The sequence below is a fragment of the Anolis carolinensis genome, chromosome 2 (genome assembly GCF_035594765.1).
Source record: "Anolis carolinensis isolate JA03-04 chromosome 2, rAnoCar3.1.pri, whole genome shotgun sequence".
Classification (NCBI taxonomy): domain Eukaryota; kingdom Metazoa; phylum Chordata; class Lepidosauria; order Squamata; family Dactyloidae; genus Anolis; species Anolis carolinensis.
The window spans coordinates 83,904,098-83,918,828 of NC_085842.1; the positions used below are offsets into that span (position 1 = coordinate 83,904,098).

Sequence of the window (14,731 nt, forward strand, 5' to 3'; positions counted from 1 at the left end):
CAGTAGGGTGGCCTTTTGCAGTTGGCAGATCGTGATTTTGTCAATGTCTATTGTTTCCAAATGCCGGCTGAGATCTTTTGACATGGCACCCAGTTATTATTATTATTAACACTGAGGCTGGCTGGCCATTTGTCAGGGGAGCTTTGTTTGTGCTTTTGGTGCACAAAGACACAAGGGGGTTGGACTAAATGGCCCAAGTGGTCTCTTCCAACCCTCTTTATCATCATCATCATCATTATTACTAACATAGTCTGGTCCTCCAACGGTCTGAGAGACAGTGAACTGGCCTCCTGTTTAAAAAGTTTGGAGACCCCTGCCTTAGAGGCTCGCTTCAATATCTAGCACTTCTCCCTGAAGGCTATTAAAACTTTTTCCCTCAAAGAGGTTCTTTTACTAACAGCTCCCAAACCCTTCCTTTCTCTTCAAACCCCCCTTCCTGACTCCCTTAACTCTCTGCATATCGTACAGTAGCTTCTTCTGTCTCTCTGGCGCCACCTACCTCTTGTTGCTAGACAACTCCTTCCAATTCCAACAACCAGCCAGACTCCACTACCATATATGGAGCTGCCTGATCTCTCCTTCCCTTGCCTGGCTTTGCCTTTCTTACCAAGGCCTAGAACTGGCTTTACACACCAACCCTACAAGGTAGGCCACTCTGTTACACACTCCAGGCCAGGAAACACCTCTGTACTTAACTGCCACACTCCAGTTCAAATTAGATTAGCAAAGCAGTTTATTAAAGGTAATGAAGGGGAAAAGTATTCCAATGATCCCACTGAAGGCAGGAGCCCCCTTGGTGAAGAGGGCAAGGTTAGGAAAGACACCAAAAGTTGAATGTTCAAATTGTGAAAGCTGTTTATTGCGGGTCAAAGCAATGACGACAAAACACATATACAATGCAATCAAAAGGTTTTGTTGCGCCCCAAATTGGTTGCAATGGCTTTTTATTACTATTACAGGAAGTTCCAAGCATGTTTTCATTGGCGTTCAAAGATCAAATATCCTATTGGCTGAAATCGATTAGGTCACAGGCATTTTAACTAACATACATTTCCATTGGCTTCTATGTTCTAACAAACAAAAAGCACACATGATTCTTTAAACAATGGTACTTTCGTGTCAGTGATCCTGGGCATAGCATCTGGGGCCAGGCTTATCTACTTGCATGTTTCACTTCAAGCGCATGAGAAATTTAGGGAGTACTGGCCAGATTAATCCTTGAGAACACAGAGAATAATCACTTTCTTGTGGTGGCTCTTTTTTCTAAGCACCAGCAGTTTTTGGCCAACAAGGCCTCTAGCAATTTAGGACATATGGGACTTGCAATCATTGGAAAATCTCATTTAAAATCATGTCCCTCTCAGTTATATAAAAGTGCATCAGCAAAAATAGGGAAAAAACGTCAAAGTCTATATGCATAAAATAGTCCATGAGTTTCAAGGCACAAGAGTGATCCAAAATCCCAAGGCAACAGGGTATCCAGCTCAGGAATACAAGAAAACCAGAAGTATGCAGTTCCATACAAAAATTCCAGGAACAATCCTTCAAACCTGGAAGCAAGAAACATGAACAAAGACAAGGAACTATAAATCCCTTAGCAGACTAGACTAAGATTTGGTAAACTGTTCCTCCATTACCATTGTTGACCAGACTGGATGGCCAACCCCCCTCCTCTCTAATATACACATGAAATCATGCCTTTTCCCATGACTGCCTGATATGGATCTCTTCTGCAACAAGTGCTGTGACCTTCGGAGATTATGGAAACTGAGTCTCCTATCAACCAGCTCATCATCTTGCAGTTCATTATCCTCTCCACCTGGAATTTCATCCTCTAAACTAGTTTCCCCAGAGAATGGCTCCTCTGCACCGTCTTGGCACCTCTCTGGAATGTGACCTTCACTATCGGCTGGAGACACAGACTGATCATTTTCAGAACTTAAAATCTCATGTTGGTTTGCAGGCCCAGAGCTCCCATGATCCACTTCCCATTTACATAAGTATCAGCAACAACCATGGTCTGCTATACTACAACAAAATGTGCTGTTGGGTGTAGAAAGCTTTTGCAGTTTAATAACCTTTTTCCATGTTTTAATTATAGAATCGATTACGAAATGATATTTATAACCTAGGAACAAAAATCATGTTACATAGTATTAGAGGGTATTGAAAGCAGGTAAGAGCACACAAAATATAGGCCCTATGAACTCTGTTATATAATGCAGTTTGAATCTGACCATCCAATGCAATTTCTGTGCAGATGGGGCCATAGTTGGCATAAAGGTAAAGGTTTCCACTTGACATTAAGTCTAGCTGTGTCTGACTCTGGGGGGTGGTGCCCATCTCCATTTCTGAGCTGAAGAGCTGGCCAGTTCACTGTCTCTCAGACCGTTGGAGGACCAGACTATGTTAATAATGATGATGATGATGATGATGATGATGATAAAGAGGGTTGGAAGAGACCACTTGGGCCATTTAGTCCAACCTCCTTGTGGAAAGGCTCGTGCAGCGAAAGGGAGGAGACAAGAAAACTATATGTCTGCTGGCGAGATCAAGGCCAGAAGAAGAGATCATGGGCAAAAAAAGGATGGCAAAGGATCCGAGAAGTGCAATATAACAAATGAAAGCACTGGAAAACAAATTAACACACTCTTTCCTTTCCGTGGTACTCTCCTATGTACCTCTCCCTTCCTCTTCCTCTCTTACCATGCATTGAAACAGAGAGGAGCCATGAAAGAGTTGAGGACTGCTTCAATGGCCATTTGTCGAAGTCTTTTCTGTCCAATTCTTTGGGCTGAAAGAGTGAAATCTTCAGTTATAGGCAATCCGGTTTTTATTATGTTGATCCTCCAAGAAGCAAGATGTCAGGTGAGGAAATGTACATTGTTCAGAGCTAAGAGAGTGCCCTATATATTACATAGGAATGTGCCGGAGCAAAGAAATAAGGCAATAAACAGCGGACATGCTTAGGGAGATGTGAAGGAAGATATACCTGAATTTACAGAGGAGAACTTGGAAAAGTTATTTTTTTGCAACAGTTGTAGCCAGCAGGCTCAGTGATCATATTAGCTAAGCGATTTGGAGGATTATAATTCATAAAAAGTAACTTTCCAGAGTAGGCAAAGAAGTGGCGTAAGAGCAACCCCTTCCCCCAAGTCCACAGGTTAAATAAAGAGAGAACGTAGATATACATGGACTTTTGGCGACTCCATGAATTTTATAGTCAACATTATTTGTGAGGTATATAAGTAAAACACCATTTTCAGTTAAGTCTTAGGCAAGGACTTAACTGAAAATGGTGTTTTGCTTATAGAGGATTTGAGTTCACTAGTGTAGGTATGTAATTAAGGTATGTGAGGAAGACGTTCCCTGATATTTTAAAATTCTGTGGGTTTTATGCAAGCTTAAAGACTAAAACACACACATATGTATTAACATAATAATTGCTTCACTTCCATCTTCTGCTTCTTCTGTTTTGGGCTTTAACGTCTAAACTTTGGCCTTGCTGGCTGGGAACTTGCAGGGTTGAAGACTAAAACTTTTCTGGAATCCACAGTTCCATTCCAATTTTAAGAGCATATGTGAGCTTGTCTTACTTTTTATCAGGTTTTCTAACCAGCTTCCCGTGAAAAAAACTTTTCATTTACATATGGAGAAGAATGAAGCGATAAGAGTAAAGCGAAGAAGTGGAAAATGGGGGAAACTTCCAGAAATAGAAAGTGCCATATCAGGTGATAGCCTTGTCAGCTATGATAGCCTTGTCAACTATGCCTGATTGATTCAGTGGCGCCACAAAGGTTGCTATCACCCAGTGTGGCAAGTCACGGTGTCATTCCTGTGGATGTCCTTCTGTACCAGATCACAACATTTTAGCTAAAATACTAGAATCTATAAGTATCTGTACCCTCCCATCCAAATTTTTGAGACTGCATGTGTGTGTGAGAGAGCAAATGCACAAACACCCAGGGAATGCAGCAGAAGCTGCAGCAAAGGCCAGCCAGAAATCAAAAACATAGGGTTAGCCCAGGCACAGCCAAACTTTTTTGCCTTGGGGAAAGCCAGGAGGGCCAGGCCAGGAGGGGGGGGGGAGGCACATGCTGGGTGGGATGGGCCTGGGAGGGGGAGGGTCTGGGAGAGGGCAGGGCTACGAGGGGCAGGGAAGGGCCTGAGTCATCCTCAGGTTGTCCTCCCAGCATAAGGACGGGGCTGCTCACCCTATCCTTATGCCGGGAGGAAGACTGGACATGCGGTGACTGTCTCCCAACCCCCCTCCCCACTCTCCTTCCCCAATCCTCGGGCTGTCCTCTTGACATTATGGCAGGAGGAGGGCGAGACAGGCAATGTTTGAGAGTGCTCCGGGGGGCTCTCAGCCGCTGGGTGTCTTCTTTGAGCCATCCTCCTGACATAAAGATAGGGCCGCTTGCACCGTCCTTATACTGAGAGGAGGTCAAGACACACTGTGGCTGAGAGTGCTTCAGAGGGCTTTCAGCTGCTACGTCCCCCCCCCCCCCCGCATCTTTTTGGCATAAGGATGTGGCGGGTCACCATGTGCTTCTTCCAAGAGGACAGGGAAAATGAGGAGGCCTGAGGTAAGCACTCAGGGGGCCGCATCCAGCCCCTGGGCCTTAGTTTGCCCATGCCTGGGTTAGCCCATTCAGCTGCAGGAAACGTGCCTCTCAGTGAAAATCAAGCCAGTATTTCCCTTCACAAATCAAAGCATGCTACAAAAGCATGTGCTTTGGAATACAGCAGGAAAAACACAAGCCGCTGTTGCTGAAGTCAAAAGTTCTTTTAGCTGCTTGAAAATGAAACTGAGACACAGGAATACACACACACATATAGTCTAAAGGGGATGCCAAAGGCTAGGACGTGAAGGTGGGAGGGGAGAAACACTCCTGTGTGGAAAAGAAGGGGAAGGGAGGGGGGCATCAAGAAAAAGGGACAAGAGCAAGTTAAATTATTGTAAAGAGAGTGGAAGTACAGAGCTTTCCTCCTCTAATCTCCAATGACCCTGCAAAGCAAGTCTGTTCAGCATGACCTGGCTGCTTTCTCTCCCTTTTTCCCATTTCCATCCAAACCCTCACAGTTGGTGTCACCCTCTGACCTCCAAAATGATGCCGCTGGTCGTTCTATAAACTCATCATGAATTGAAGTTTCACAGTGGCAATCCTGTCCACATTTACAGGAAAGTTAATTCTATTGAAACAGTAGATTACGGTTTGCAACCACAGGGCATATACTAGGGAATGCGGGCAAATGAACTAAGTGGAATGCTAAGTAAGTAAACGTGCTTGGTAGGAATATCTTGTTAAGAGGTATCCTGACTTGAACTGCTGTGCAACAGGAAGAAGGTCAACAGGTCACTTTCCCATGACTGTTTGGGGGAAATTACACCTGTTGGATTTCCACATACAAATAGGAAACAGTGATTAAGTCTACATCTTGTTCAAATTAACCTTATTTGTGAGGTGTGTGAGGAAACTGACTCATAGAACTGTGACTACTTTGGGTATCCGCCTTCCGAAGCAATGTATTCTGCAAGACTGAGCTGGGCTGTTGAGGATAGGGTGATTTGGAGGTATCTCATTTCTAGGGTCACCATAAGCAGAAGTTGATTGAATGGCAGTTAACAATAACAAATAGCCCTGGGACTGTCATACTGTGGGGTCACCAACATTATTTCCTGGGAAGAGACATAGTTGCCCTTGATGTCAAGCAGCAGGCAGCCAACTGCAGGACTTGCCTTTCCACAGTCATTCCACAGCTCTGCATTTCCCTGTAAAACTTCCTTTTCCTTTTTTGGCAGTAAAGTCATCCAGGAAATCTGTTTATCTTCTGCTCTTTATGGATCTGGTGAAGTGGACTCTAATCTATCAAAGTGTGTGCCACAAATCTAGTCACCTTTAACAGTGCCGCAAGAACTTCTTTCTTCTGTTTTTTGCTCTTCTTCAGGTCTTCTTTTGCCCAGTCTGGGGGTGCCTGAGACTGCAGAAGCAAGAGAGTCCTGTTTACTATCTTGACGGGATCTGGCATGGTAGCTTGGGCTGGATTTTTTCTCGCTCGCAGCTGTCATACCACTTACAGGAAAGGGGGAGGCACTTGATCTGGGGCCAGTTTGAACTGCTGCAGAGCCATTTCCTAATCTAACTTTGCATCATATTGATTTTTATGTTTGCTTGTTGGTGTTTTCATGTCAATTAAAGCTGGAGGAAAAGCCCAGTGAGCTGGCAGAGGGAAGAGAGATGCCACATTTTGGGTGATAACCTGTAACAGGTCAGAAGCAGTTGTCCCCATACACTCTGAAACTCTCTCTGTCTTCTTTCTCCATGGAATTACTGATGGCACGTGAGAGTCCTTGGTAAATATTTGGTCAGCAGGGTCAGGGGGGCTCTGACTGTAGCTTCCGGATAGGATGTTCCCGTGTGTACAACTTTGCTGATAGCTTTGCTCATCAAGCTGAGAAGGCCGGTCCTGTTGGAAAGAGTCATGAAGTCCCCAGCTGTCCTGTTTCTCCTCATGGGGCTCTGGACCTTCAGTGCAGGTGAGGACACTTTCTTTTTCTGCAGGTTGCTTTCCTCCCACCTTCTGTGCCTCCCTCCCAAGGCCATGGTGCAACTCTTACACTCTGGGTTTCCAGTTGTGGGTTATGTTGGGGAGACAATACATTGGACGGGAGACATAGAAGAGGACCTTCTCTGTCATGGTACCCCTTGTGGATCACCCTCCTCTTTGAGGCCTGATTGGTGCCCGTGCTGGTGTTGTTCAAGTGCCAAGTAAAAATATGGCTTTTTATCAAACCCTTTGTTGTCTTGTTAGTTTTGTTTTCAGTTGCTTAATTGTATCCTGTGCTTTGTGACCAAAGAAAATATTTTCCTTTTATTGTTTAAACTGATCTTAGCATATGTTGCCCTGACATCCTGTTACACAGGGTAGACTATAACTACTGTAATGAAATAAATCAGCTGCCCCAGGAGTCTCTCTTTTTCTTTCTGTACCACTATTTCTGCCTGGAGAAGCCTTCTCCATCGAGCTGCCTTGGACAGAGGGAGCCTAGATGTCCAAAGCAAACTCCTACCATTAGGCAGATTATGGTAGTTGCCTTAGGCTACAATTTTGGCATGTCACAAAAAGCTTAGAGTAAATTGTTGTTGTTGTTGTTATTATTATTATTATTATTATTATTATTATTATTATTATAGTCATCATCATCATCATCATCATCATCATCATCATTATTATTTAGTGCTGGATAAGGGTGAAACATGTGTGTCGTTTTTCCCCTAGCATAACAAAGTAACATACAAAAATGCTGGACCATTCCAACAACTATCATGTCAGACTACACAGAGAAGCCATTGAAATCCACAAGCATGTGGACAACTTCAACAGAAAGGAAGAAACCATGAAAATGATCAAAATCTGGCTACCAGTATTACAAAACTCCAAAATCAAAACAGTAGATGGGAACCAACACTCTGAGGGCTTGACTGAACAAAGGATGCCCCCAGGCAAGAGACAAAACATTTCCAATGCTAATTAGGGTGATTAACTGAAACATTAATGCTGGCTCCCAGTGACAAAGGACTCTTGCCACACCCTGGACTCTACACAGATATATATTCTTTCCTTTCCTTACTTAGTTTATCCATACCTCACAACCTCTGAGGATGCCTGCCATAGATGTGGGCGAAACGTCAGGAGAGAATACTTCTGGAACATGGCCACACAGCCCGAAAGACATACAACAACCCTAACATGTTCTACTTTGGGTTTTTTTTATTCATACTTTGCTTTGGGTAGATTGTTGCTGTTTGCTTTTCTGCCTCAGGCAGTAAAATATTTTAGGATGGCTATGGATTCTGTCTGTTGCAATCCAAATAACATCTTTTTTAAAACTCAGCTCTTCAGCTACCTTGATGTGCTTTGAGAGAGATGCCTTTAATCTGTCCCATGTGGCTGATTTAGCTTTAGTTTTCCCTTGTGTAAGGGATGTCAATGCCAATTCAGCATGTCTAAAATCTATAAAAATTATAATTATTTATATTTGACTCGCCTTCTGCTCATTCTACTATTATAGAAACCAGAGATGTTTCCATTCATAAGCACATTCACATCAAGCCTGAGCTAGCATAGTATTGTCTACAATGGCTGGCCCCAGGGTAGCAGAGTTTAATCTTTTCCAGACCAGTTTGCAGTTAAAGCTGGGCTCTTTTGTGTGCAAGCCTATAGTTCTGATTCCTTTGGCATCCCAAATCACTTATTCATCACAAATCAAAAGTTTAAAACTTTTGTACAGTTCTTTTGACTGTGGCCCAAATAGGTTGGAAATGGCTGGGTTCTTTTCAGGCATCAAAATGATTTACCTTTTTATGTCTTTTCAGGCCAGCGTTCTCCACTGAATGGTTTCCAGAGGCTGAAAGCAACACAGTTGGTATACCTGTCCCACCAGAGAGAGGAGCTGTCCATGGGGGTAGAGGAGTGTGCCCGGCAATGTGCCACTTTGCTGGATTGCAGGTAAAGGGGAAACAGGAAGAGTTGACAGCTTGCAAGCCAGGGTTTCACTCCACTACTTTACACAAAGATACTGAGAATGGTTTCTGATCCAGTAATTTTTTTCAGGTCCTGGAAATGCTTTTATTCCCTGCAGGTCCTTTGTTTCTTTTTGGGGAGTGGGAACACACACTGGTTCCCACAACCAGCATCCTTCCCTCCCAGTCACCTGCCCAACATCATCCTTTCATCCACATCCAGAGGCTGCCCTAACCCATGCCACATGCCCTCAACTGCTTAAGTCAGGCATCCTCAAAATCAGGCCCTCCAGCAGTTTGGGCCTCCAATAATTCTTAACCATTAAACAAACTGGCTATGGCTTCTGGGAGCTGGAGGCTCAAACAGCTGGAGGGCTGGAGTTTGAGGATGTCTGGCTTAAGAGATTTTTCGGGGCTGCTCTTGGAGCTGCCCTCTTTTTGAAATAACAGGAAAGTTGTGCACCTTAGAGGTGGTGGGGGAAAACAAGAGTGGTGGTAGTGATTCTCCTCCTCTTCTAGGCAGCTTCAAGACCACAGTGCCCTGACTGCTTTTAGATCTTTGTTTCCTGCTGCACAATTATCATCAGAGGTCTTGTGCTTTGCCTTGGCTTCTTCCAGTGCCACCCACCTGCCCCTCTCATTTGCTTCCTAATTACTGGTACCATTGCATCTCTTTGCTCACCCATGTCTTCCTCTCCCTCATTTGGTCCCCATTCTAGCTCTTTCCCTTGCAGCAAGAGCAGACCAGCTAAAGATCACAAGTACTTTGTAATATCAAATTTTGCATCATAATTGTTGTCTTTGAAATTCAACAGTTTTACAACAAGCGTTAAAAAACCAATTACCAAATTAGAATAGTAACAGATATAGAAAGATATATGCAACCCATTGGTTCCTGGGCCACCTTATGGATCACCAGACCCCAGTAAATGATGCAAGCTTCTCCCTTTTCTTCATCAGCCCTGTTCCTGTTTCCCAGCACTGTCCATTAAAACTCTAGGTGCACACAAGTAATAACTAACCTCCCCTCTGTCCTAATAAGATGGTAGATCTGATAGGTAGCTGAAGTCTAAGACAGAATTATTATCCTTGCCTGAGAAAACCAATACAATGTATTATACTTTGATAGGCAAGATGATAGGCATTTTGAAGGCACACAAACACATATGCACAAGGTTTATTGAACTAAGCAAGACTAATTTTGAGCAGAAATGTGTGTATTCCATGCAGGCAACTTCCACACAGCTGAATAAAATCCCATCTGCTTTGAACTGGAATATATAGTAATATAGTCTCAGATAACCCAGTTTAAAGCAGATATTGTGGGATTTTTTGCCTTGATATTCTGGGTTATATGGCTGTGTGGAAGGGCCCTTGGAGATGAACTAAAAACCAGGGAATTCAAATGGGTGTGTTTCCTCCCAGAGCCTTTCATTACAACTGGCAAAGTCATGGGTGCCAGCTGCTGCCTTTGACCCAGCATTCACCGCAGACCCAGCTGCAGAGGAATGTCCACTATGACCTCTACCAGAAGAAAGGTAAGATGGCTGTATATGTGGGTGTTGAGCCTTGCAGGGCAGAAAACCGTAGGCAGGAAAAATAAAGCAGTACGTGTAACAAAAGAGTGGAAAATACAAGTAAATGCAAACTAGTGACTTCCAACATGATGGGTAGGATGAAGGAGCTGCTACTAGGATGCTTGCCTGGAAAGGAGGCATTTACACAAGCCACTTTGCAGTTCAAGCATTTCAAATTGAAAAGTGAAATGGGGATCTCCTGCTATCAAGATAATCACATGACACAGCCCAAGCAGCATATTAGAGCAGCCTGTCTCAATCCTTTTGCTCTGGAGAAATCCTTGAAATAATTTTCAGGTCACAGGGAACCCCATTTCTTTTTTAAAAATAATGACTTCTTATTGAATTCTTAGTGAACTCTCAGGATGAACTGGAGAACTGTGATGACTCATGGGCCTTGTAGTCCTGTTCCTAGTACTATTGTGGCAGACGAAGAGGAAAACATGGGATTTCTGCCGTTTCAGCCAGAGCCGGGGCCTCTCCACCTGGAGGATGTTTGCCCTCAAGAATCTAGCCAAACAGGCCTTGGGCAGAATTCCCCCCCGTTTTCCCGGAGGGACAATTATAATAGAGATAGAGGAGTCAGAGAGGCTAATCGCCGGAGCCTGAGAATCGCTGCCAAACAACTAGCTGATTAGGTCTGCTTCCCTTGGGAAATTCTAAGGAGTCATGCATCTGGACAGAGTTGGGTTTCGCTTCTCGTTCTCTAGGGAAAGTGTTCTGTTGGCGGGAAAACGAGACCCGATATAGGTGCTGGTCGCAAGGGGAACTTTGCGGAGTCAATTGATCAGCTTGAGGAGAGAGATCGTGTGTGGACTTCGTACCCCAGTTTCTTGCTTCCCGGATCAAGTTTCAAGCCTGCCTTGTTTCATGTTTTGCCACGGACCTTGTTCATGTTTCATGTTTGCCTCGTTTCAAGTCATTGATCCAGCCAAGAATCAAGTTTATTTTCCAGCCTTGTTGTCAAGCCACATTGGACTTTAAAGACTCTGTCATTTCCCCACACTATTGCTTGGCAAAGTGTGTGTTTCGGTCAAGTGGATTAAAACTTTGAACTCTAATATCTTATATTGGACAATACATTTCTGGACTATATTTGACCTCATCTGAAAGGTCTGCTTCTGAACTATATTCTTCACTTGTTTTTATTGACTTTATATATTTCTTTAATAAAGATATTAGATAGATTCTGGCCTCTGTGTAAGGTTATTGGTGCTCTGCAGCCTGGGTCCTGACAGTTTGACTCCGCCACCTTAAGCACCAAACAACCTAAGGCCAGAATGTCTACAGGAACCGGAGCGGAGGCTCAACCGCCCAGCTACACCATTTCTCAAGAAGAATTCAATAGAATCCGTGATACTCTCCGAACGCAGGAGGGAGAAATACTGGGCTTGAAGGAACGCGGAGTGCGTCTTCCTGCCCTAGCGCTACCAACCAAGTTTTCTGGAGAAGCCTCCAAGGTTCATGTTTTCTGTCGCCAGTGCCAGGCGTACTTAGAAGCCCGCCAAGCTGAATTTCCCCAAGAAGATGTCAAAGTGGCGTGGATCTACAGCCTCCTAGATGGGCCTGCGGCCAATTGGGCGACGGCGTTGTTTGATGCAGGTTCCACGCACCTAAGCTCTGCACAAAGTTTCTTGAACCACCTTAGAAAGACCTGGGGGATCGAAGACGACGAGGAGGCGGCCGGCCATAAACTCCGGCGTCTCTTCCAAGGGGACAGGCCGTTGTCCCGGTACATAGCCGAGTTCCGGGTGCTGGCTCAGAGCACCGGCTGGAACGATATAGCCCTTAGAGGACAGTTTCGCGAGGGCCTCAACTTCGAGATGCAGGAAGAGATCTCTAAGGTGGATCCTCCAGGGACTCTTGAGAGACTCATCAGCCAGTGTTTACGAGCCAAAGCCCTGATAGCCAACAAAAAACAGTGGCTCCGAGGCCAGAGTGGAAGAGCCGGAGTGAAACCCCCCGCTTCTGCCAGTGTTCAGCCACGTCCAGTATGGAGATCCCCACCGCCAGCCCCAAGCCCCATGGGAAGCGAGGAGGAGCCGATGCAGCTGGGCAATGTGCACCCCAGACTGGATGTTGCCGAAAAGGCCCGCCGCCAACGTTTGAATTTGTGTTGGTACTGCGGGAATGGGGGCCACTTCGCCAGAGAATGTCCAGCCGAAAGGAAGCCCGCCGCCCGCCTGGCGGCGGCGTCCTGCGTGGAGCCGGAAACGGCCGAGGCGGCTGGGGCAAAGCCGGCGGGGGAAGCCAGCGACCGGGCGTAGAGAGGCTCGCCAACCTGGTCAAAAACCCCACTCAAGAGCCGCAAACCGGGGTCCTATTTCTCCTGGTGGTCACGCTGTGGTCAGTGAAAAAAGGACCCGTCATGATCCATGCCATGATAGACTCAGGGGCAACAAACAACTTCATCGATAGAGAGTATGCCGACTCTCTGGGATTACAATATCATGATTTCAAGAATGCCCGGGTGGTGCAGGCCATAGATGGCCGTCCCCTAAAGACATGTCCAGTAAGCCAATGGACTGAACCCACCAGGATGTGGATAAGGGAACACATGGAAGAAATTTCCTTCTTCGTTACCGAGGTTCCTCACTTCCCTGTGATTTTGGGTATTCCATGGCTGACACTCCACGACCCAAACATCTCCTGGTCCAACAGAGAACTACAGTTTGCCTCAAGATATTGCCAAAACCATTGTCTAGTAGCCAAGGTCTGTCATGTCACGGACGCTGAGCCCATCATCACCTTGCCCAAGAAATATTCGGACTTTTGGGATGTTTTCAATGAAAAGGAAGCCGAGAAACTACCCCCACATAGACCCTACGACTGTGCCATTGACTTGGTGGAGGTGGCCCCAATTCCGTGAGGACACCTCTACTCCCTGACTGAACCAGAGCAAGAAGCTCTCAGGGAGTTTATAGAGTCAAACCTTCGCAAGGAGTTCATCAGACCCTCTCAATCCCCAGCTGCTTCCCCAGTGATGTTTGTGAAAAAGAAGTCAGGGGACCTACGCCTGGTTGTGGACTATAGAGCATTGAACAATATCACGAAGCGGAATCGCTACCCCTTGCCTTTGATCTCAGACCTATTAGACCGGCTTCGAGGGGCCAAGGTTTACACCAAGCTGGATCTCCGGGGGGCTTACAATCTAGTTCGCATCAGAGAAGGGGACGAATGGAAAACCGCCTTCCAGACCAAATTCGGATTATTTGAGTCCCTAGTCATGAATTACGGTTTATCCGGAGCTCCCACAACATTCCAGCATTTTGTCAACGATATCTTCCAGGATTATCTAGATCGGTTCTTGATCATATATTTGGACGATTTTTTGGTGTTTTCTAGATCACAATTGGAACACGAGCAACACGTCAGAATGGTGCTACAACGATTGCGGGATCATGGACTATATGCCAAGTTAGAAAAATGCGCCTTTGATCTGCAAGAGGTAGACTTCCTGGGATACCGCGTCTCGCCACTAGGGCTCTCCATGGACCCGGCAAAGGTTTCAGCGGTATTGGAATGGCGGGCGCCAACCAACAAGAAGGAAGTGCAGCGATTCTTGGGGTTTGCAAACTACTACCGCAAATTCATCCCAAACTTCGCTCGCTGGTCTGACCCAATCACCAGCTGCATCCGTGGGAAACAGCCTTTCCGCTGGACGGAGCAAGCAGAGAAAGGGTTCCACCAGCTAAAGCAGTTATTCACGACCCAGCCAATTCTACAGCACCCTGATCCTAAAACCCCTTTTGTTGTGCAGGCTGACGCCTCTGATGTGACAATTGGGGCTGTACTCATGCAGCCAGTGGGAGAGCATCTTCATCCTTGTGCCTATTTCTCCCGTCAACTAACAGCCCCAGAGAGAAATTACACTATTTGGGAGAAAGAACTTTTGGCCATAAAGGCAGCTTTTAAAAATTGGAGACATTGGTTAGAAGGGGCCAAATTTCCCATTGAAGTTCATACTGATCATCGAAATTTAGAGCACCTAAGGACCGCACGAAAGTTAAATCAAAGGCAGCAGCGCTGGGCTTTATTCTTTGAATGTTTTGACTTCCAGATCCATTATGTGACCCCAGCTCAGACCAAGCAAGCAGATGCTCTATCACGGAAACCAGAGTATGCTGCAGGACGCAGAGAGACCTCAGAATCTCGATTGCTGCAACCCGAAAACTTTGCCACGCTCACAGTGGGAAACACCAAATCCACTTCAATTGAACCAACTCCCTCTAACCCAGAATCCCTTTGCACTCAAGAAATTAGAGCCAGTCAACAGGCAGATGCCTGGGCTCAAGAACAGATTCGCCAAGGACTATGTTTCCCTTTCTCACTTAAGGATGGGCTACTATGCTACAGGAATCATGTTTACATCCCTCCTGGTCCAGGCAGAGAAAAAGCACTTCATCTGTGTCATGACAACAAGCCAGCAGGGCATTTTGGACTTTTTAAAACCATGCACTTGATCCTACAAGATTTCTGGTGGCCCAAGATCCGCAAGGATGTGGAGAAATATGTCAATACCTGTCCTGTATGTCAGCGTTCCAAGACACGAAGGGAGAAGCCGTCAGGGCTACTGCATCCCCTTCCCACTCTGTCTCGCCCATGGGAGATAATTTCCGCGGATTT

The 14,731-nt window shown here is 45.6% G+C and overlaps 1 protein-coding gene across 2 annotated transcripts in view; it reads left to right on the plus strand.

Annotated features, from left to right (window-relative positions):
- Nucleotides 1–5,974: 5,974 nt before the first annotated feature.
- Nucleotides 5,975–14,731, plus strand: part of mst1 (macrophage stimulating 1) — a 37,993-nt gene continuing 29,236 nt past the window's right edge. Inside the window, exons 1-3 of one of the 2 annotated variants that reach the window (XM_008105036.3) lie at nt 5,975–6,541; nt 8,382–8,514; nt 9,954–10,066. In XM_008105036.3, the coding sequence (XP_008103243.1) occupies nt 6,487–6,541; nt 8,382–8,514; nt 9,954–10,066 (301 nt within the window). In that variant the 5' untranslated portion in view covers nt 5,975–6,486. The remainder of the gene's footprint in view (nt 6,542–8,381; nt 8,515–9,953; nt 10,067–14,731) is intronic. The other variant, XM_062970095.1, reaches the window with a different exon arrangement.